This window comes from Cibotium barometz, chromosome 29 (genome assembly GCF_041138505.1).
Source record: "Cibotium barometz isolate CiBa-2024 chromosome 29, ASM4113850v1, whole genome shotgun sequence".
NCBI classification, from domain to species: domain Eukaryota; kingdom Viridiplantae; phylum Streptophyta; class Polypodiopsida; order Cyatheales; family Cibotiaceae; genus Cibotium; species Cibotium barometz.
In genome coordinates this window covers 13,385,236-13,409,269 of record NC_141074.1, presented here as the reverse complement: position 1 = coordinate 13,409,269, position 24,034 = coordinate 13,385,236, and the positions used below count along the sequence as shown (strand labels likewise).

Below are 24,034 nucleotides of genomic sequence, written 5' to 3'. Positions count from 1 at the left end.
GAGCAGGCAGACATCAGTGACAGAAAAAAACAAGGGACAATCAGTACGCTGAATACAAATTTGACAGAAAAGACAGAAGGAGAAGGCGGAAGTGCAACGGCAGGCGGAAATAGGAGACGGCAGGCGGAAGTGCAATGGCAGCAGGAATAGGAGACGGCAGGCGGCGCATACACAGTCGCGTAGAGGTCGCTGGCTCCCGGCAGCAGGAACAGAAGACGGCAGGCGGCGCGTACTGTCTCTCGACTACACACACACACTGCGCACACACACACCTCTTGCTCTCCTGAACTTTCTCTCGAGTCTCTCCTACTTCCACCAAAGTGCCCGTTCATAGAAGAAAGATCCAAGCATAGCTCATCCAAGGTACCCAAGATCGCGAGCATTGCGAGACCAACTTTGCGCCATGGGGAATGCTCACATTCTGTCACATGCACAGATGTGGACATATTTACCCTCTGGTTTTAGCTAGGATCAGGGGCCTTTTTGGGGCATTGACCAGTTCTTTTATGGGATTTTTGATGTGCTGTTGTCCTAGGACCTGGTCGTTTGGGTGGGTGGAGGAGTAATTTCATGAGTCTATAAATAGCCAGGGTTCGTTCATTGTGTATTCATCTGATCCCTCATAGGTGGGACAGGTCTTAGTGTTAGGTGTTTCCTTTTGGAGGCCATGTTGCCTAGGATCTATGTATACCTTGATACATATATACAGAAAACACTTTTTTCAGCAACATATCTCTCTCTTTTCTCTTTTCATCTTTATGTTTTTGCATAGTTCTTAAGACATGCAGTTTTTCCGCATGTCACATTGGTATCAGAGCTTGGTGGAAGTCCTAGAGGTGCTGAATTGGTGCAGATTTGGAAAAAGCATAGTACAAAGGTGGCTGTTTTTGGTCCAGACAGGAAAATGCAGCCAAGTGGGTCTTCAAAATCAAGGTATCCTGGTGGTGCCAAACCTTGCCATGGAGTATAGAGCCCCCAGGTGGGTATTGTAAGTTCGTCTAGTTGCTCGGCTTGACAGCCATGGTACAAGGATGAAGGGAGCAACAATGGGTTGCAGGCTTTCAAGAAGGGATCTAGCTCTTAGCCCAAGAAAGGTACAAGGTTTTCCGCCCAAGGAGGGGACAAGAAGAACAGGTGCACATTTCATTACGCACACTAGAGCTTTAGAGATTGGAGCAATCCAAGGTCGCAGCTGAAGGTGTTCAAGGTGGTCAAGAGTGCCATAAGTTTTGGAAGCAGGATGCCAAGGAAGGAGTCCACATGGAGTAAAGGGATGATGCTAGTCATGCAAGATTAGTTGGATTCCCGTCATCAAGCTTAGTAGGAGGGGATGTCACACGCATAGATGTGGACATACTTTACCCTCTATTCTAGCTAGGATTATGAGCCTTTTTAGGGCATTGACCAGCTATTTTATGGGGTTTTTGATGTTGTGCTGCCCAAGGACTTGGCTGACAGTAGTCGGGTGATTGTAGGAGTACTTTTATGAGCCTATAAATAGCAAGGGTCAATTTCTAGGAGTACTTTTATGAGCCTATAAATAGCAAGGGTCAATTTGTTGTGTTTTCATCAGATCCCTCATAGGTAGGATAGGTCTTAGGCTTTGGTGTTTCCTTTTGGAGGCCATGTTGGCTAGGATCTATGTACATCTTGATACATATATACAGAAAACACTGTTTTCAGTGACATATCTCTCCCTTCTCTGTGTTCGTCCATGACCATGTACGAGACTTGTACACTTGACCATGGACTCTTAGAGTGGATCCCTAGCTTGACTGTCTTGGACTAGGGCTCACAAGGGGCTAGTTACCACTCTAGGTCCTGCACCTGTTGTATTGATATGTCCACGTGGCATCCAAGTGCGGGATGTACATGACATCCCCTTTTGCTTAACTTGACGGAAGCTGCATAGCCTCCAAATAATCCATCAATAATGCGGGATAATCTTCGAAAAAATTCTTATCAAGCCAAACTGCTTCATGTGTCCCTCGGTCTTGAAACTTTTTGAGGAATTATCTTTCTCTCGAGCAGGAGCCATGCTTGAAGGGATGCAAAAGGATCTGTTCTGGGACCATAACTTCGGCTTCGCCCAAGTTATCTGGTTTCTGTTCATCCTAGACAACGGAGGGAAGCGGTCGTGTATAGGGCTTCAATGAAGTGACGTGAAACACATCATGCATGGTCCAACTGGGAGGTAGCTTCGTATGTGGAACATTCATCTTTTGACATATTTGACATGCTTGGATGTGTTGGTACACATCCCATTGCATTTTGGGCCAATAGAATGACCTCTCTTAACTTCTTCAGGGTACTGTTGATACCCCTATGACCTCCAACAAGAGAATCATGGGCATCATAGAGAAAGACTTCGCACTTTTCTTTGAGTACACAAAGACGGTTCTTGAAAAACAACCAACCATCCTGTATATTGTAGTGGCCTGGTTATGAACTGAGGGCCAAATGATAGTGAGTCCCAAATTCTCTGAATCTGGATACGGTACCTTCATGTTGTCCGAGTCTTTGCCTTGAATTTCCAGCACAGTGGACTCTTGCAATGTTTGAATTGTGTCTTTTTGATTGAGAGCATCGGTAACGGGGTTGTTTTTACTAGGGACAGGTTGCAAAACCTTTGCTACATCTTGCTCATGCTGCACTGTAGTCTATGAGAAGAGAAGGATGTCATCTAGAAAGATGAAGACTCATTTGCTAATGAGATCCTGAAAAACCCGAGACATCATCTTGTTGAACGTTGCTAGTGCATTGGTGAGTCCAAGGGGCATCACCACAAATTCATAGTGGCCATGCTAGGTCTTGAAGGCGGTTTTTGAATGTCGGCCTCAAAGATCTGAACTTGATGGTAGCCACTCTTGAGATCTATTTTAGAGAAAATTTTAGCACCATTGAGTTGTTCTAGGATGTACTCTATTCTGGGCAGTGGGAATCTATTCTTAACTGTCAGCTTATTTAGCGCCCTGTAATCCACACATAAGCGTGCAGTCTTATCCTTCTTTTGGACAAACAGAATGGTAGCGGCAAATGGGGAGGAGGAAGGTTGGATAAATTCAGACTGGAGTAGCTAGGAGTTGAAGAGAGAGAGTCCATCAGGCTGTTGTGTTTGCAACGGGCAGCTTGATTCTCTTCCCCAGGGATCCGGATGAGGTAGCCCTAGGAGAGCTGCCGACTCCAACTATCATCCATGTACGACCCATAATGGATCTAACCAACCACCCATCCCACCTCGCCCTACACGACGACTCATCTTTGTCCCAGTAGAGTCTCTCAGTGGCATATTTCGGTCCTCCTCCCCATTCTTGGGGAAGAGTTATGTGAGGGCAAAAGGACGAAAGGACCAGATGCACGCGAGATCATAGCAAAACAACATAGAATGGGTGACTGAGTGTATATATGATGGTGAGTGAAAATATGTAGAAGAGGTCCTCTTATGCGAGGAGACTCTGTGAAGAAGACCGGTACAGAAGCAAAGACGATGTCGGAGCTGAAGCTCGGTTAGTGACAAAGGCTCGTGTCGATGTGAGGTGGCAAAGGCACTCCGTGAGGTGGTCGGTGTCGAAGGCTCTCATCAGTGGATGCAGAGCACTCTGAGGCGGTAGTGGGCAGCAGAAGGTGAAGTGATGCAGACTTTGGTGACAAGGGTGCTGCGGTACCTCAGGGGTGATGAAGAGCAGAGAGGGCTGTCGTGCCAAGGGGTGTAGTGGTGCAAGCTCTGGTGACAAGGGTGCTGCAATACCTGAGTGGTGGTGAGGAGCAGAGAGGGCTGCCGTCCCAAGTGCTGTTGATGAAGATAAGCGGAGAAGGCTGCCGTCCCGATGATGTGAGATGGTGAGTAGAGAGGGCTGCTGTCCCCAGGTGAATTGTAGAAGAAAAACACAGATGTACTGTAGCAGAGAGTGGGCTGCTGTCCCAAGATATGAATTGATGATAAAACGCTGATGTGGTGTACTGTAGCAGAGAGTGGGCTGCTGTCGGGCTGCTGTCCCAAGATATGAGCTGATGTAAAACGCTGAAGTTCTCTACTGTAGCAGAGAGTGGGCTGCTGTCCCAAGGTGTGAGCTGATGTAAAACACTGAATTGCTCTACTGTAGTAGAGAGGGCTGCTGTCCCAAGATATGCTGCAAGAGAAACGCTGGTGCTGAACGACGAAGATGATGATCTGATGTAGTGCAGGCACTGGCGGCAGGTGTATGATGTAGTGGTGACTGATGTGATCACCGATGTGGTACTGATGTGGTACCACTGCTGAATGATGAAGCGAATCTATATATATGAGGTGGGCTGCTGGTCGGCCCAGTAAAGGGGCTGTCGGCCAGCAGCACAAGACATAAAAACCCAAAAATAACCAAATAAATGAGATAAAACCCCTTTTTAGGGCTGAAAAATGCCATTTTCACACAATTTAGCCATCGGTTTAGGTGGGAGATACTATCATTAGTGCCTAAACAATTAGGCACCCAACCGGTAAGTGCAACGACCCACTTGGAAGGGCGGTGCTCTACCAACTGAGCTATAACTGCTATTCTAGCTTGCTCCCCAATGCCTTAGAAAGGTGGTAGGGGATATTGCTGGGGGGCTCTGAACCAGGACTATGCGATGGTCCGTAGTGGGCGTGCTCGGTTTGGAATGCGGTTTTGGGGATGTCCCCTTTCACAATTCGTACATGATTGTAGATCTAGCCACTCCCAATCTGTTAATGAAGTTCTCAATCTCATCAACATAGCGTCCAAAGAGAGTGGGTGGTAGTGGGCATCCTTGTTTCACCTCAATAGTACTCTTGATCTCCTCTAACTGACCTCCGGGTGCGTGTCACCATTTGGTCCATCTACATTTTTGGAGCCACTTCTATGGGACTGTCACTCCATAGAGCTGCCAGATTTGTGCCATGTTCACATGGGGCCAGGCCAGTGTCCCATGTGAAAGGGCCAGTTTTATGGTGTCACATGGATGGGAGCCAGATCAGTGCCACTCGTGTGCGACTAGTGCTGCGTCACATGGACGGGAACCAGTTTCGTGTCACCTGTGTGTGATTTGCTTCGTGCTGTATGGATGGGATCCTGTTGGTGCCACCCGTGTATGGCCAGGATGGTGTCTTACCTATGGAACTGTCACTCCATAGGAAGACCAGGACATACTTATTTATATTTGTCGCGCCAATTTTGTGCCCGACAAGAACCTCTTGTACAAGTTTCATGAAAGAGAGATTTCGTCCATTATTTGTGCACATGCGTTTATGCCTGCATGCATAAATTTGTTTTTGCATGACTTGTTTGTGTGTGTCTGTCTGTTATGTCGTGCTAGTATACTGGACGGGGACGCCCCTAGTGTACTGTGGAATGCTGTTTGCTGACTTGGCAATGTGGCGTGTGAACAGGTGGTAAGTATTTTCATTTTGCCCTTTTTAAAAGGTAAAATCCATAAACTAGAGTAAACCTTAATTTTTATAAGGCAATGTATTCACACACATTTAAAAGAAGGGCTGGACATTTTTCTAGTGTGGGTGCCCATAAGTGTTAATTATGTATTAAGGTTTTATAACCTTTGATAAAGGCTTTTGCATGGAACATTATTGGAAAAATTTCCCATGTGTGGTGGGTTGGTGGATTTTCTCTCTGCATCGCCTCTTTCTCCATCGCCTCCTTGTTGCTGGCTGTACCCGCCTATTGGGCTGCTTGTACCCGATTGTACCTGCCATGTACTTGGCTGCTGTACTCGACTGTACCTACCCTGTACTTGGCTGCTGCCCACGCCTGTTGTACCCGCCTGTACTTGCCCTGTACCTAGCTAATTGTACCCTGCTGCAAGTACTATACCTGTCGTGTACTTGGCTGATTGTACCCTGCTGTAAGTACATAACCACCTGGCTGGCTGTACCTTGCTGCAAGTACATAACCTGAATATCACTTGGTTGGCTGTACCTGCACACGTGTGAAGCCCTTGATGTACTTGCATAGTATTTGACTGGTTGTACCTACACACGTGTGAAGCACTTGATATCCGGATTGTACCTGCTGCAAATTGTACCTGTTGTATCGGAATTCTACTCATTGTACCAGGTGCTCTCGTATTTTTCTCATTTGTATAAATCTGAAATTTGCAAATTAAATTCAGAGAATGCTTTAAGTTGTGTAGTGCAGGAGCATGGCATGTATATGCTGACCATGTTCAGGAAATTCTTACCCATCCATCTTGATGTTTTGTATATAAATGAACACTTGCTATAAGCTCACATGTTCAAGGTATCTATTGTAGTTGTACTACAAATACACTTGAAAGCTATCTACTTTGCTTAAACATAGCTTACTTTCCTATTCATGTCAGAGTTATATTGTTCATTTGGAATGTGGAAATGAAAGAGCATTGATTGTATATACCTTGTGGCCAGGTGTTGTGATTTTGTTGGTGTTCAATGGTGTATGATTGGGTTTGCTATAGAGACCTAGTTGGCTAGTATATTTCCCTGTGTGGGTGTTGTTAACCGCGCTCTCAGAGCTTGTGAGAGCTAGTGAAGGTTAGACTCACCAGGGAATTCGGGAGCAAAGCTCATTGGGGAGAACCAGGCCACGTTCCCTCCACGGTGTACTCCTTGGCCTGCGTTAGTACGGGCGTGCTTGTTGGTGCACGGTCTCGGAAGACCAGTGAAAGGCAAGTGTCCACCCAGTGAAGGTGGGAATGAGCTTGTGATTTGGGGCTACTCCGACCAACACCTCTGCTCGCTTCGACTTGAACTAGTTTTATTTGGTTGTTTTCACTCACTTGTGGAGAAATCTGGCCTGTCAGGCCCGTGATACTTGTACAAATATAAATACTCCAAGAAATAAAAAAAGTATTGAGGGAGGGGCCGGCCCTTTCCGGCCCCAGTGCTGGTGTCATTTGTATTTTCAGTATTTTCAATATTTGTGTTGCTGATGTTGCTTCGGTTGTTTAATAACAATTAAATTAAGTGTTCTAAATATGTGTATATTGTCTTCCGATCCGCAGGCCTCCTGTAGGGAGCAGTCATAGTGCCCATACTCTCCTTGTCACCGACTCATATAGTGTTCGTACTCCCCATATCATATCCATTGGGATCTCAAGCTCTCAGAGCCTCTTAAAAAGATGAGCCCTCGGGACACTGTCAAAAGCTTTGCAGAAATCCACAAAGTAGTAGTACACCTGTAAGATCCCTCTAGGATTCAACCCAATACGCATGAACAATCAAGGTTAGAGAAACCAAATAAAAGGGGTGCAAGTAAGCTCATCACCCAACCGTAGGTTCGCGTTTGCAAACATCCCCTGAGCCAAAGGCTAAGGTTCCACTCCCACAAGTCCATGCCAGTCAGCCATGGCATGCGATACCACCACTGCCTGCCTGCAAGGGTCTTTGGCAAGACTACTTGTGATCCGCCAGGTCCATCGCAGGATTAAGCCTCTTGGTCCAAGTCCAGACCACACTGAATCAATAATAACCCAAGACTCACTTATATAGTGCTTATTGTTGCTATAAATAACAATCCAGTCAAAAATAGCCAATAATCTTGGAATTATTAATATTGAATCTTAGCACCCCAAAGGTTAGTGCTAGGTACATAACAACACGTGTCTTCCCTTATGCTTGGCTTCCTCAATAATGGCCCTCAAAGTAAAGATGTGATGTAATAGCCTTGCTTGTCCCTTTGCTTGTTGGCCATGTCTCTCTATCCTTGTTGGCTTGTCAAGTATGGGCCTCTTGCGTGACAATGCCACGTGCGCATCCATCTTACTTGCAGCCGCCTAAGGGTAAATTCAAAGCCAGAGGTTGCAAAGCCAAAACCAAGGGCATAAGCAGCAAGAAACCTTTTGGTATGCATTAGCAGACAGGCATGCATGAATTCAGATCCAAGAACCATTGTATTTATGATCATCTGTTGCAATATACAATAGATAAGGGTTACATCTTTGCTCTCTCTCTCTCTCTCTCTCTTCTCCCGTGTGATTGCTAGATCATTTGGATTAGCATTAATCTAGTTTTCTTAGCATTAATCATGTGTTTAAGACTTCTAATGTTAGCACTCGTGTGACACACTTTTAGGCCTCAAATAGGGTCATGCACATGCACCTACTGGTTCCTGGGTGTTGTCAGCTTTGTGGACATTTGTAGGCAATAAATGCCAAGCTATGGCCACATTGAAAGACAGTTTCATGGGTGCATTTCATGCCCACGCAAATATGATCAATGTATAAACACAGTTGACTGGACATCTCCCATCTTCCAAGCTTGTATTCCAACAATCTGTACTCAGGCACAGGCATACACCCCAATGTGCCTCTCCACAAGTATCTACCCGAATGTGGGATTCCACGGGTATACACCTAAACGTGGGCAAGTCTAACCAATTTACAGGTGTGCACCCAAATGTGGATAACAAACACATATTGCATGAAAGTCAATTAGAGTTTTTAGAGCTTTTGTCATATGCCTTGCACTTTGTGCTTCCTATGCTTTGTTCCTTAATTTGATTGCATCACTTAGTCTACAATCTAGGGCTATCAAATGAGTAAACTGAAGTTGAGCTGCATGAGGTTAGTTGTTTAAAACATAACAATAAAGACAAAACTAGCAGGATTAGAGCTAGGGATTGCTTGCCCTTATATGTGTGTCTAGGATAAACATGCATGACTGTGGAGGTGCGAGTCACCTTATTGGTTTTTTTATAGTGCTTTGCTTGACTTCTGGATGGTGTTTCTGTGCACAGGAAGAGGTGTACCTAAAAAGTTAGTTATGGGGAAGAGCAAAATGATTCGAGGCTGGGAAGAGGGTATACCTACGATGGCTAAGGGTGAAGTTGCAATGGTAAAATCAGATCTGGTCTTCCAGTATATGCATTTTGAAGTTTATTTGCATGATGCTTTTTACTGAACACGTTGTTAAGATGACAGCAGAAACACTCCCCATTTATTACATTTTATGTGGTGTATCCTGATGTAATCTTTTCTTTTTTCTCGGGAAAAGGATCCTTCTATTAGTTACCGATAAAACGGCCATGATGGCTAAATACAAACTCATCCCCAAATGGGAAGCGGCTAAATACAAACTCATCCCCAAATGTGAAGCGGGAATCCAGATACATAAAAGGGAGGATGCTCTTCTCCTCCGGCTGGACGCTTTGGGAGGAGGAGGCTATCTCATACAATGGGGGGAGGGGGAAACAACCACACAGGTGGTTTGTAGTGCCAGGTGGGCTTGCCACCACTATTAGTAAGAAAGGGACCGTGACGCCAGATATACTCATGTAATCTTGTTATCAGTATAATGTGCTTTGTCTTTCGTGCTCCTTTTTTTTATCACCCCTTGTATTGCTACTCTAATAACTATAGCATATACTATTCTGTAGATTATCTGTTTGTGCATGTTTGTTTTGATGGATTGGAGAGGGTAGATTCTTATTATGTAATGAGACTATCTTGGGCCCCTCTAGTAAGACTTTCTTACAGGTAGTGAGGCCAATTTGGTATTTATTCAAAGATTCGATGGGGGACACACATGATATCTTGTGTCTCAATCTGGAAAACAATCAGGCAATTCTCTACCAGTATGATTTTCCCTCATGTGATTCCCAATGCAACTTTGAACTGTTTCAGTACGCTGCTTGTGTGGGCAGTGATTTGGCTGGCGTAACTAATCTCAAAGTTAGCTCTACATACCTGTTTTTACATTCAACATTCCAGTAAATAATAGCCCTTTACTTGGAATCAAGTGGCATTTAATCAGTTTCTTATGTTTAAGAGTGGAGAGAAGGTGTATATCCTATTGATGGGTGATGACTCCAGTGTATGTAGATCATGTAGGGTGCATCCAAGTTTGGTAAAATCTTTGTGACGTACAAAAAGTTATCATCCAAGTCAACCTGTAGTGTGTATTTTACACCCAAAATCACGTCAGCACCAATCAAGGGTGTGACTAAGAAATCGTGTGTAAACTCCACTTGAGGAAATACCAATGTTGCCTTTTGGGCAATGCGCTTAACCTGTAGATCCATTCCATTGACTAAATTCGGTGATTGTCCTATCTACTGGTGGCAAATCCAAACTAGCTTGGTGGGCAAGCAGCTTAGAAATGACGTCCCCGGCTGCTGCAGTCAAACAAGACTACAACAGGGTGTCCAGTTAAAGTGCCACGACACTTACGGAGCTTCTTTTCCATGATTGGGGTCTCGTCCTGCTGAGCTTTGAGCTCAGGAGTGATTCTAGACAGCGGATGAATCTCTAGGGCGCTTGCAAGTGTCAGCGCTAATGGGCAATGGGCTTAATCTGTAGACCCATTCCATTTGCTAAATTCGGTGATTGTCCTATCTACTAGTGGCAAATTCAAACTAGCTTGGTGGGCAAGCAGCTTAGAAATGGCGTCCCCGTTACTGTTGCGGTCAAACAAGACTACAACAAGGTGTGCAGCTAAAGTGCCACGACACTTAAGGAGCTTCTTTTCCATGATTGGGGTCTCGTCCTACTGAGCTTCGAGCTCAGGAGTGGTTCTGGACGGCAGATGAACCTCTAGGGTATTGCAAATGACAAGGCTTATAACTGGTTTGGATGGGGAAGACTTTGTGGGTTCAACTATAATTTTCAAAAACCCTAATTCAGTTGAAACCCTAATTTACAGAAATCTTAATTGCAGCTGAGTGCCATGGAGTATTCTATCATCGTTACTTCGACCTAAAGCTGGAAGGTGTTTGCAAATGGCAACCGATTTTGGGATAAGAGTTTCATATGTACAGAGGACCAAGTGTTCGTAGCATGGTCCAGGCACTCGAGACGCTTTCTTGAACACATAAATGGGTTTTGGAGTTCAAGTGTCAAGTGGAAGGTACGTATGGCGAACCGTTGAGGATTTGGGGGAGATCGAGCAATGAAACAGGTTTCTACATGGTGCTTACATGTATTTCTCATGTGGTGGAACACAAAGAGATCATCTCCTAAATTTTAGGGAAAGTTGCTATTTTGGGCAATCTCCAATGGAATTTTCGTTCGCGTTATTACCTCCGGAATTCGACAAAGATCGAGTATTGCCAAAGCGCCGATGTGAATCTAGCTATCATCTGGGATATTTTTAGAGCTGAAGATTGTGGAATTTTTGGCCTTTGGATTTGGGACATGTGGCATATAAGAGGATAAAAGTGAGACAAGTGTCCTCACACTTGTCAATTCAGCTCTACACATGGCATTGCATTCTTCAGTTTGATGGCTTTATGGACTTATGGCTCCCTTTAATGGGATGAATTCTTTTCTATGCCTCCCTTTATTGGGATGGATTATGCTTTTGGCTCCCTTTATTTGGGATGCATTGGACTCATGAAACTCATGGTTATCTCATGGATTGAGGATTTCTTTTGGCGACTGAAATGCTTGTAAAACTATTGGTGGCCAAAATGCCTATAAACTATGTGTAGCAAAAATGTTTATGGAGCACCAAGATATCTATGCCTGTGAGTGATTCTTATTTTATGTTACACACTTGAGTCCACCTCTCCTCCAAGGTGTGTGGTCAGAGTATGAACACGGAGTGCAAATGGTAGAGTGGACTAACACCTTGTTGGTAGGGGACTTATGTCTACGCCAAGGGTCATGTGGACTGATACCTTGTTGGTAGGGGACTATGTCTACGCCAAGTGTCAGTAGACTAGAATCTGTTATGTTGAGGACTTGACGTCTGCGCTTAGATCCAGTGGACATTCTACATCCGCGTGCATGGTCAATCGGTCTTCTACATCTCGGCTTGGTCTTTGCATGTGTAAGCATAGAAGCCAGTGGAGAGTAGCGTGCGTTTGACGTGACAGTGGGGATTGGGGAACGAGTAACTCCTCCTTGGAGTTTGAGCTTCAAGCACATTTTTGGAGGCTGAAAACTCTGATTTTCTCCATTTCTCTTCATTTTTAAGCCCACCATGGCTATATCCAGCTTGGGGAAGATGATTTTCACTACTCTACACCATCTTGCACATCTCGGATGGCTGTTTTTTAGCAAAACAGTCCTAAAGCTTGCTGAAATTTATGCGACATACAGGCTGTTATACAGGTTTATGAGCTCATGAATGAGCCACATGGGCTGGTTTACAGGTTTATGAATTCATGGATGAGCCACATAGGCTGGTTTACAGGTTTATGTGCTCGTGGAAGAGCCATATGGGCTGTCACACAAGTTTATGCGCGTATGGAACAGCCATGTGGGCTGTTATACATGTTTTTGTGCCTATGGAAGGACCCATATTGGATGAAGGAGAGGTTTATGGTTGTATATGGATAATCCGGCATCTCCCATGGGGAGTGTAAGGCCCTCAAATTTCTATACATGTTATATTTCTCCTTGGATAATGAAATACTCCAAAGGGGGGGGTTGGCCCATTCCGGCCTCTATGCGGTGTTATATGTGCAACTTTTATTTTCAGCTTTGTGGATTGTTTAATGGTTGTGATTAAACACTGAAATGTTTAATTATGCACATGGTCAAGTGATGCACGCCCACTTTCGCGCTTCCTGGGCGAGTTACATTGACGTCAAACCCATGCTACTCTCCACTCGCTTCCATGCTTACACATGCAAAGACCAGGCCAAGAAATAGATGACCGATTGACCGTGCATGTGGATGTAGAACGTCCACTGGATCTAAGCGCAGACGTCAAGTCCCCAACATAACAAATTCTAGTCTACTGACACTTGGCGTAGACATAGTCCCATGCCAACAAGGTGTCAGTCCACATGACCCTTGGCATAGACATAAGTCCCTTGCCAACAAGGTGTTAGTCCACTCTACCACTTGCACTCTGTATTCGTACTCTGACCACACACCTTGGAGGAGAGGTGGGCTCAAGTGTGTAACATAAAATAAGAATCACTCACAGGCATAGATATTTATGAGATTGTTTTGTCTCGCCCATTTATTATGGTTCCATGTGCTCGCCTCTTCCACCGGCTGTAGGACGTCGGGTTTCACCGAGGAGATCATTTGGGGAGTGATGGCATTGTATGAATCGGTGATAGGGAGGGTTAGGGCTCCAGGTGGTGGATTATCTGATCTGATCACCAGTGATATTGGGATGAAACAGGGATGCCCGCTCTCACCTACACTCTTTGGCCTCTACATGGATGAGATCTCGGACTTCACTGATAGAGTTGGAGGGCAGGTACTGTGCTTCTTGATCATATTGCTATATGCTGATGACATTGTGTTGATTTCAGAATTTAGGGAAGGCCTCCAGAGACACCTAGATGTGCTATAGACCTTTTGTGAGCAGTGGTATTTGATAGTTAACCTTGGGAAAACATAGGTCATGGTGTTTAACACTTCACATGTGGGGATTTAAGCCATGAGTTTCCTATATGCTAGGGCGACGTGGAGATTGTGAGTTCCTATGTGTCACCATTTGGTCCATCTCCATTTCTGGAATCACTTCTATGGGACTGTCACTCCATAGAGCGGCCAAATTTATACCATGTTCACATGTGGCCAGGCCAGTGCCCCATGTGAAAGGGTCAGTCATCTTGTGTCATATGGACGAGAACTAGTTTTGTGCCACTCGTGCGTGACGAGTATTGTGCCATATGGACGGGAGCCTGTTTCCTGCCACCCGTGCATGACTAGGATTAAGTCTTACCCATGGGACTGTCACTCCATGGTAGGACTGATATTTGTGCCGAGCTTTATCTATGGGATTGTCACTCCATAGGAAGGCCTGTGCTAGGATTTGTGTTTTTCCTATGGGATGTCAATCCATAGAAAGACCAAGACTTCATATTTCTGTCGTGCCAATTTTGTGCCCGACAAGAAATTCTTGTACAAGTTTCATGAAAGGGAGATTTCGTCCATTACATGTGCACAGGGTGTGCTGTTTGCTGACGAGTTGATGTGGCGTGTGAATAGGTAGTAAGTATTGCCTTTTTGGCCCTTTTCAAATGTTAAATCTATACAGTAGTGTAAACCTTAGTATTTATAAGGTTGGGTGTTCACGCATATTTAAATGTATGGCTGGGCACCTTCCAATGTGGGTGCCCAAGAATTTTCCATTGATTAAGGCTTAATATTTTAGACTAGAACTGCATGGGAAAAATTTCCTCCATGTGTGGTTGGTGGTGTGGGGATGGTTGATGGAAAGTAGGTGCCTTCTCACACCCACCTGGCTGCTGCCCTGAACCCGTCTTCTCACACCCGATTGGGTGCATCTGTACCCGCCTCCAGCTCGAGTCCGCCTGCTGTTCTGTACCCGCCTGCTGCTCAGTATCCGCCTACAACACCTGTTTACCGGGCTGCCTATATACCCGTCTCCAGTTGGACTGCCCGCCTGCTACAATTTTGTACCCGCCTGCTGCAAATCCGCCTTCGCACACCCACTTGGCTGTTGCTGCATCTGTACCCGCCCTTGTACCTGCTGGCTGCAGCTTCTGTACCTGCCATTAGTACCCGGTTGTTACTGCTCTTGTGCTCGTCATCAGGACCAAGCAGGCTGCTGTTTGCCACCGACCAAGATTACATTAAAGGGAAGGCCAGTCTCCTCACTTTACAACCCAATTTGAATCTTCATCAGGTATTTGTTTCTATATTTTCAAATTCAGATAATATTAAAATTAAATGTTGTTTTCACAAGTCCTGTGTAGGCAAGCATCATCCCTAGTTGCCTTCACCATGGAAGGCTAGCGGGATGGTGATCTTTCCCGTGAGTACCTTGACCGCGTCCTCTCATTTAGAGGAGCCGGTGAAGGTCATTGGGGTATGAGGAAAACTGGGAGCAAAGCTAACTTTGGAGCACTAGGTATTACTCTCTCCACGGTGTTTCACTCTGCTAGGCGTTAGTACGGGCGTGCCTGTTGGTGCACGGTCCCGAAAGACCAGTGAGGGGCGGGTGTTCACCTAGTGAAGGTGGGAGACTGCTTGTGATTTGGTCTACACCGACAACTGATTTTTCATTGACAAAAATCTTATTGTTTTTCAATTGTATTCACTCCATGTTATGGAGAAATCTGGCCATGGGGCCCGTGAACACTTGTACATATAAATACTCCAAGAAATACAAACTGTATTGAGGGGGGGCCGGCCTTTCCGGCCCCAGTGATGGTGTCAAGTGTTCTTTGTCATTTCCAGTTTTAATGTTGCAAATATTGTTCATCGTTTGTATTAGTTAAGTGATCTAAAAATGTGTATTTTATATTCCGATTTGTAGGCCTCCTGTAGGGAGCGGCTACATTGGTATCAGAGCCCGGTTGTCTCTCTTTCTCAAGAGGAGACACGGTGTTTTGAGATTGGAAGCAAACATAGACACTTGACTCAACGGACAGCCAAGGCAACCCTTTGGAAGTGCCGAATTCGAGAGGTCAATCGGGTGACTCTCACGATTCCGATGCATTGCATGGAAGGCACAAGTCTCTTGAGAGAACTTATGACAGTGCTTTGAAGGGATAGCCATCCTGTGGAAAAGAGCCTATGCATGAGGATGAGCCCAATGCATTGAGGGCTGAATTGGAACACATGAAGAAGCTTTTGCAGGCAAAGGAGCAAGAGCTGAAATTTTTGCATGAAGATCTCCATGTACAAAGTGTCATTGAAGCAAGGAAAGCTGATGCTATGGTGGATATGACCTTTGAGTCTATGGTTCGTGAAGTGGGCAAGAAGCCAAGGGAGTTGGCACTCTCCTATCTCATCCGAAAGGGTGATCTCAAAGAAGGAGAGGATGGGGAGTTAATGCTCAAGAATCCACCTCGTTTGAACCATGGAGACCTAGCATCTCAACGGTTGAGGTCTTTTATACATAAAGAAGAAGTATCCGTGACTTCTCGCCATGCATCTACTTCTCATGGGACAGAAGGAAACAAATATGTGCATGTTGGAGCTAGTGGGCGACATGATGGCCTTGTCGATTCAAAGCATGTTTATCATCGAGCGAGTGGTTGGCATGCAAGCCGAAAGACATTGCCCATTGAGTTGTCTTGTAGAGAGACATTGCATCATTCAGGGAAGTCACATGCTTGTGGGCCACAAATTCATAGAGCACATGCCACGGTACCTCGTGAAACATCTTTGGTTGCTTATGAAGCCCATGCAGAGAGGGCTGCCCCGTTGGATAGGGGAAAGAGAAAGAGGGAAGAACATGAATCACATCCCAAAAAGCTCAAAGAGTTTAAGGCAAGAGACAAGTCCGTGAAGTTTGATACCTTTCATGGAGAGTATGATGCCTCCAAAGTGCTTGCTTTCATGGCTCAGTTTGACATTGCTTTTAGTGATGAGGACTTCATTGAGAAGTCTAAAATTCGTCATGCAAGCATGCTTTTGAAGGGGACAACTGCCCATTGGTGGATCACTGAAAAGACTACCAAAGATCCCATTTGTACTTGGAAAGAGTTCAAGGACAGATTTTATGTCTAATTTTGCCTCCTAATGCGGAGCAAACACTCACACAAAAGTGGGATAGACTTGAGCAAAAAGATAACGATATGTCAACAAATTTTGGAAAGTCTTGCTTGAGATTACTCCCTTTATGCAACTCTCCGAAGATGAAAAGAAAAGGAAGTTTCGCTCCGGGTTGCAACCAGCTTGCTGTTCGGGCATTGAATTGCATCCGAAACACACCCTTTAGCAGCTCTTAGCATCTGCTCTTGCTACGGAGCAATTGGTGCTTAAAATTAATTCATTTACATACAAGATGACTATGAGAATATCGGCACCAATTTTCTTCACATACAATGTATTTTCAGCTGCACTATTCACATAACCCTGACTAGTTAGATGAGCATGTATTTTTCATACCAAGCTCTTGGAGCTTGCTTAACCCATACATTGCTTTGTGTAACCTGTATACTTTATGTGAGTGGGGTGTGTGAGTTATCCCATAAGGCAAAGTTGTATAAAAAGGGGCATTCCCTCATTCGCAGAAAAAAAATGCAATCTCCTTGTTGGCCTTTGTTGTGTCTATTCGAACTTGCTACAACTCCGAAAATTTACATGCCCAAAACAAGCATGCCAAAGCTCTGCATCATGCATAGCAGGAATGTAGGCAGCCACTATATGTGCATCATAAGTACGCTTGTCATAGCTGTCCAGCTTATACACGCTATTGTATCGTGTTTCGGAAGTGACTATTTCATAACCTTTTGATGGGTCTTTCACCAAACACTTCCCATCTTCAAATTCAACCTTTAAACCTTGGTCGTTTATGGCTAAGATGAAGAGAAGATTTTTCTTTATCCCTTGAACATACAACACTTTTGTCATACATATATTTCCACCGTTGGCCACAACAAGTATGACATTGCCAATTCCCTTTACTAGATAAGTGGTATGATCTGCACACGATACAATGCGGCCATTAGAAGCATAAACCAAGTACTGAAATACATCTTTGCATGAAAAGATTTGGCTCGAAGCACCACTATCAAAATACCATGATACATGCTATCTGTGGGATGCAACGCAAGACATATCATTTCCTAGAGCACTTGGTGTGTTACTAATGCATGTGACCAAAAAAGTATACTCTTCTTGAATTACATTAGCCAATTGCTCTGCTTTGTCATCAGAAGAGTCTCCTACTACATTGCCTGCATCTTTCTTCTCTTTTGCAATCCGCTTTCTACATTCATTGATGTAGTAGCCAGGCTTATAGCAGTAGTGACATTTTCCCTTCCTTTTAGTCTTGTTTGCATCCCCTTTGTCAGACTTTCCACCAACGGAAGAGGGAACGGAGATAAGAGCGCCGGACGGGACTGTCGATAGAGTCCTACTGCCGGAAGAAGCAGGAAAGCAGGAATGCTCTGATACCCATAGTTGGAACTCACACACACAACAGGGTTTCCTGCAGATTAGGGTTAGCTGTAGAAACAGGAAGCTCACACAAAGAGAGAGAAAGAAAGAAAGAAAGAAAGATTTTATTAACGTCATCCAAAAGACCGAACTCGGCCTATGAGACAAATCGGTGTACCTGTATGGGGTATCCTCTGTCATCCCAACAAAATGAAAAAGTACTGAACTAAAAAGCTGAATCTGGGTGTGCAATAAGTACAATGAGTGTGGGAGGGGATGGAGCTCTACTACTAGGAGAATGCAAAGCTATATGCATGGAGTATACAATCATGATATGCAACCTAGCTAGCTCCATCCTGTACCATACTGGGGGTATAAAATGGTATACATCAATGAAGGAGGTGTCCACAGCTCCCTGAAGAACATGCCTGGGTCTGCTTTGAAGCGAGCCAGTCACTCCGCACCCTCTCTGTGAAACTGAGCAAGACAGTGTGGTGTTGATCACAAATGCAAGTCAACCCTTGCATGTGAGTCACATCCATATAATATCCAAGTACAAAAGTTATATGGATAGTGTCCTTTCACACTTGATATCCAAGGAGAAAAACCATATGGGAAAAAGTGCTCTTGTGTTCAGACGTAGCACTACTATAAGTGAGCATATGCAATGCCTACACTTTTGTCTAAGCTTGGGAAAAGATGAAATCAGCATATGCTTTCTCTTCTTACTCAACTTGGGATGCAGTTTACACTTGAAAGAAGAAAATGATGAAGGGATGTAGGGGTTAAGAATGGCAATTGATATACCCGTTGATGGTGGGGAAATGGCAACCTCATGCAAAGGACTATGGCACTTGGAATCCTTTTAAAGGATGCATATGATGAGTGAGGCATATGGCTTTCCGTGGAAAGAAGGAATAAAAATACTTCGCACTTATGATGGGATGCCTTGAGACACCCAACTTTAGAAGTATTTAATCATGTAATGTGATTATCATAAGCTTCAAGGCCCAACGCTCATTTATGCTAAGTGGGAACTAATGTTGGTCTAACCAACTGATGGGTCAATGTATAGGCATAAGGGACAAAGGTTATTTGGGAGCTAATATTTATTCAAGTAAATTGAAAAAAATAAATAACCTTTCTGCATGGAGCATCGTGATGGTGACAGGCGTCAACCCACACTCATTGGAGACTTGTGTAGGTGGCCACTGCAGGGAACCCCTGCTAGGAATGGAAACAAGGTAATCGTTCGAGCTGGCCAGAAGATCATGGTACTAGAAGAAGCGAGAAGCAAGGCTAGAATGGCAAGTACGAAGAAGTTGGAAACAACGTTGTGTGGAAGCGGCTTGAAGGCCTATAAAAGGAGGTAAGGGGTCGTCGTTTTAGAGGGCTGGCCATATATGTGGAGATGATGTCGTTGCTTTAAAGAAGGAGAGCCTATGTCTGATAAACCTGTCCTTGTTAGTTTGTATCGGTGGTGACTATCAGCTTTCTTATCATGGCCTTGGAACCTATCTCGTCTACAAGTCTTCATTCTCCTACTTTTCTAAGACTGTGCCAAGAGAAGAGGGAGTGCAAGAGAGACAGGTGGTCATGGTGGTCCAACGAGAAGAAGCCGAAGGAGAGGTAGAACCAGAGAAGCCTGCAATAGTTTTGGACGCTGAGTTAGAGGATTACCAAGACTTGCTTCAGCTGAGAAAGGAAGGTGTGTGAAAGGGTGAGAATGCAACTGTGAGCACCGATGCACATCAAGAAGACAAGGCAGTCTTTTCAAATCTTCTTCAATGATCTTTAGAAGGCCTATTCAACGAAAATTGAAAGAAGAAGTGGTGCTGCTATCTAAGGTTTGTTTAAATCCTTTCTAAGTTGGTAGATGAAAGCTTAATAATCAAAGGAAGGTGGGCCTATCTCAAGGTTTTAATAGTGTATTGGTTAAAGAGAGGGGATACTTCTTTTTGTCTATATTCTATCACTCCATAGAACCCAACATACTTGTGAGAAAAGTAATATGCTAGCCTTGTCAGAATAAGGACAAGTCAACAAGTCTGATCCCAAGCTTTGTGTCAGTTTTTCTTGTGTTGTGGATATTATGCGGTGTTGTCTTGTCATCATCAGGTCTTTTTGAGAGGGGGTGTGAAATGTAGAATCCATATACCACAATCATTGTATAACTCTTTTATCACTTTGTAAAATCATTGTACCCTTGTAAGTGAGTGAGGCAAGGGAAGTGTGAGTTGGTTTTCAGATGTATTGCCCCAAGTTTGAGTGAGTTCAAAAAGATTTTACTTTGATTGTATGGTTTGGGTGGGTTTGAGATTGGTCATAAGACAACACAAACACCACATACTTCATCTTGTTCCCGGTGCTGGTTTGTTTGGAGATCAAGACGACTACCATGATTTTGTCCTTGGTTCTTGAACCACATGTCAAAAATATTGTTTGTATTGGGATTCATTGTGGAGTTGTTTGGCTCTTTGAGAACTGAATATGAATGGTTTGTTCTGCTGAAGCTCCCTAAATGAATGGGAAACCTTTATCTATCCTCACATATACCTAAGGAGATCCTACATGCTAAGTTTTTTGAAGAAGATGATCTCAATTGATCTAGTTGTCATCACTAGTGTGGCTTGTTAGATATTCTAACTTCGAAATATAAATAATGTCAACTTCAGCATAACTAGTTTGCTTTCAGTGTTGTACCAAATGCAAATGAAAACTCTCTTGCTTTCTCCCATCATCACAAGGTTTCACTTGTACAGTTATCATTAAACGTCAAAGGAAGCTGCTTTCAGATTGAGGTGAGAGAATTGTGCCGGTGTGTGTTGATGGTTGTCTAGTGTGGTTCCACTTGTGGTTTACAGTGCAACTTGGCTAGCTATAGAGACATTTCAGTTTAAAGGCGAAGTCTCATATGTTTTGGTGCCCCCACTGAGGATAGAAAAGCTTTGTGTTAGAGCTCTGATCAGCAGGTTGGAAGCCACTTGCTAGTCAACTCAAGACCTAGGGCTGGTGCAGGATATGAATTATTCAAAGGAGAGAAGGGTGAGATTGTGGATACATTTCTAAGAAGGATAGTGTTAGCAGCTCTTAGTAACAATCGGGATGATAAGTCCTACAAGTTGAGAATGGTAGGGTTACTCTTGGAAGGAGCTGCTAGGGAATGGTATGAGGATGTGCTAGCAAATGAGGACAAGGGTGATCGGGAGAGTCTAAGAAATGCTATGAGAAGAAAGTATGGGAAGGCTGATAACCCAGAAGACCTTTGGAGAGAGCTGAGTAGGTTGTATCAAGGGGAAGAGGAAGAGATTATAGACTTTGTAAGTAGATTTGAAGGGGTATGGAGAAAGATTTTGAGGGTCTTGGGAGAGAATCAAGTACCGCCAGATTTCTTGAAAAAGGACACATTTATAGGATTGTTACACAGAGTTATTAAGGAAAAGGTGGAGCTTAAGCATCCTGACACCTATGCAGAGGCAGTCAGATTAGCCACAAAGCAATGGAAGAAAAAGGTGAGAAAACAAGCTTGAAAGGAAAGAGAAATAGGCATGCAGGTAAAATATGACTATGGAGCATGTGGACACATAGTGGAACCTTTGCTTGTAGACATGCATGTAGAAAGGGAGCTTCGTGTAGAGGCTCCAACGATTGTGGAGCCAAACAGAGGACAAGATGGCCTGCATCAAGAGATTCAAAGATTGACCGAGCAAACTGGAAATCTTAATCTTGCTATGCAGGTTATTCGAAACCAAGTAAGGAGACCACAAGGAGAAAAGCCACAGAGGAATCAAATGGAGCACTTTCAATGCTACAATTGTGGAGACAGAAGCCATATAGCTCCTCAATGTTCTCAGCCAAGGAGAGCGAGGAGGTGTGTATCCTATCATTCAAAGGCCAGAAGGTAATAGGGATGTAGGTAATGGGAATCAGGTGCCAATGCAAGGACAAGCATAGCCTCAAGGTCCTTTGGGTAATGTGCATGTACTCGAAGCCATAGAAGAAGAAGATAAGACTGATGTGTTAGCCAATAAGAGGACAAGGATGCAGAGGTCCAAGTCTAAAGACGCAAGCAAAGAAGCAAGAGCCAAGAAAAAGAGAGAGAAGGGAAAGGCGACCATGGAGCAGCCAGAATCTAGCAAGCAGGGGAAAGCTAGAGCTAGAAGAAGAAAGATAGGCATGGATGATTTCCAGTTGGGTGAAGGGGAATTTCCTTATAGTCTCTTGGCTGATGTGAAGCACAAAAAAGCTGGTATCACCTATGGTCAGCTTTTACAATTGAACTCCGGTATAAGAAGACAATGGCACAAACCTACAAGTGCTAGACGAGTTAAGTTTAAGGTGCCAGAAGCTAATGTGGTTCAATTGAGTAGGGTTTCTGATATTTTGCCTATTATTGATGTTTCAATTCATGGCAGGAAGGTAAGTAAAGTTTATGTAGACGGTGGAGCCCAGGTATGTGTCATGACTAAAGAATCTGTGCATGATATTGGATTGGAAGTGATAGGCAAGTCTATCTTCGCTGTAAAAATGCCCAATAGTTCAAAGGTGAAATATCTTGGTGTGATTGAGGGAATGGAGTTAAATGTTCTTGGACAAAGAGTGGCCATTGATATGCATGTCATGCCAGCAGGGGTTGGGGCATACCCCATCATTTTGGAAAGGCCTCGGCTAATTGCTATGAAGTCTAGACAAGATTGGTATAGAGGTTGCATAGATTTGTTTGTTGAGAGGTCTAAGAAGAAAAGAATAAGATACGATTTGAAGACTGGCAAGATTCTGGAAGTTGGAGAGAAGCTAGAGTTAGATGTGGGAGTTGATTCAATCTCCTTTGATAGTTATAATGCTTATTCTATAGGGTCCTCAGATGAGACTGATGATAATTCAGGATTGGATCAAAGCTTGTTGAAGCTTAAAGCAGACATATGTGGAGTAGAAATAGCTAGCCACACGACTGAACAAGCTTGTACTCAAGGTGAGAAACCCAACATTCTAAAAGCTGAACTAATGGAGATGCTTGCTAGTCATCTAACTAGTGAGGAAAGAGAGCAATATGGAGTATCACTTGACAAATATTCCAAGCTTTTTTCCAAGTACTACAACCAAATGAGAGGTACTTCTAGTGTGGTTTATGAGATTAAGTTAAAAGAGGGACCAAAGCCAGTAGCTCAAAAGTTGAGAAGACTAGGGACTATTCAAATATAGGTTTTAGAGGTAGAAGTCACTAAGTTATTGCAAGTTGGTTTCATATAACCTGTTGATGATGCAAAATGGGTTTCCCCGTAGTCATTGTGCCTAAAAAGGGTAACAAGTGGACAGTTTGAGTGGATTACAAACCCCTCAATGGAGCTACGAAAACGTATCACTATCTCCTTCCTTTCCAAGATGAGATATTGGATAGAAAAAAGTAGCAAGGCATAAGAGATACTCAGTCTCTGATGGTGGCTATTTTCAAATTAGGATAGTCCCAAAAGATCAAAAGAAGACTAGTTCTATCACTCAATGGGGAGTATTTTGTTATAGGATTACTTCTCAATGTATATGCCAATTTTCAAAGCTAGGTGGACAAGATCCTTGCTCCGTATCTTGAACCTTTTGTTAGAATTTTTATGGATGACTTTTGTGTTTATAGTAACAGGTGGAAACACATCGAAAGGCTTGACGCACTGTTTAAACGGCTTGATAAAGATGGAGCCCAGCTCAATCCAGCTAAATGCAAGTTAGCAAGAGCTTGAGTTGTACTTTTGGATCATGAAGTGACTAAAAATGGCATAGCCCCAGACCCTGCAAAAGTGGAGAGCTTACTACAAATGGAGAGTCCAAGATCAACCAAGAAGCTTATGAGTTTTGTTCAAAAACCAAGTATTTGTCTAGATCTTTTTATATGCTTACAGAACATGTTTACCCTTTGCAAAAGGCTAGTCAACGAGATCCAATTATGTGGAGTGAAGGACTCAAGTGGAAAAGGATGCCTTTGAGAATCTCAAAGATATGCTTTCAACTCTTCCAATCATGATGCCCCCAATTGGAGCCAGCCATTCTATTTGAGCCTTAGTGTTGGAAAGCATGCAGTGGGTATAGTGCTTTTGCAAAAAGGCACAAAACAATCATACATGAGGCCTGTCTTCTATATTAGCAAGACAATGGGTGAGATGGAGAAGTCATGGCATGAAGTTGAGTTACTAATATGGACACGTGTATACCACTAAGAGATTAGAATCTTATTTGATTTATAGATCTTTTGTGGACTAACGTCGAGGGCAAGCTCTGGCTAGATGGCCCATCT

General features: G+C 43.9%; 1 protein-coding gene and 1 pseudogene across 4 annotated transcripts in view; both read left to right on the top strand.

The window, feature by feature from the left end:
• The window catches only part of PAS1 (FKBP-type peptidyl-prolyl cis-trans isomerase family protein), a 148,267-nt gene that overhangs the window by 14,619 nt on the left and 109,614 nt on the right, over positions 1-24,034 (top strand). For all 4 annotated transcript variants that reach the window (XM_086822886.1, XM_086822885.1, XM_086822888.1 and 1 more), the window contains exon 5: positions 8,727-8,824. In XM_086822886.1, the coding sequence (XP_086679012.1) occupies positions 8,727-8,824 (98 nt within the window). The remainder of the gene's footprint in view (positions 1-8,726; positions 8,825-24,034) is intronic.
• On the top strand, positions 19,348-21,656 carry LOC147621869 (uncharacterized; annotated as a pseudogene).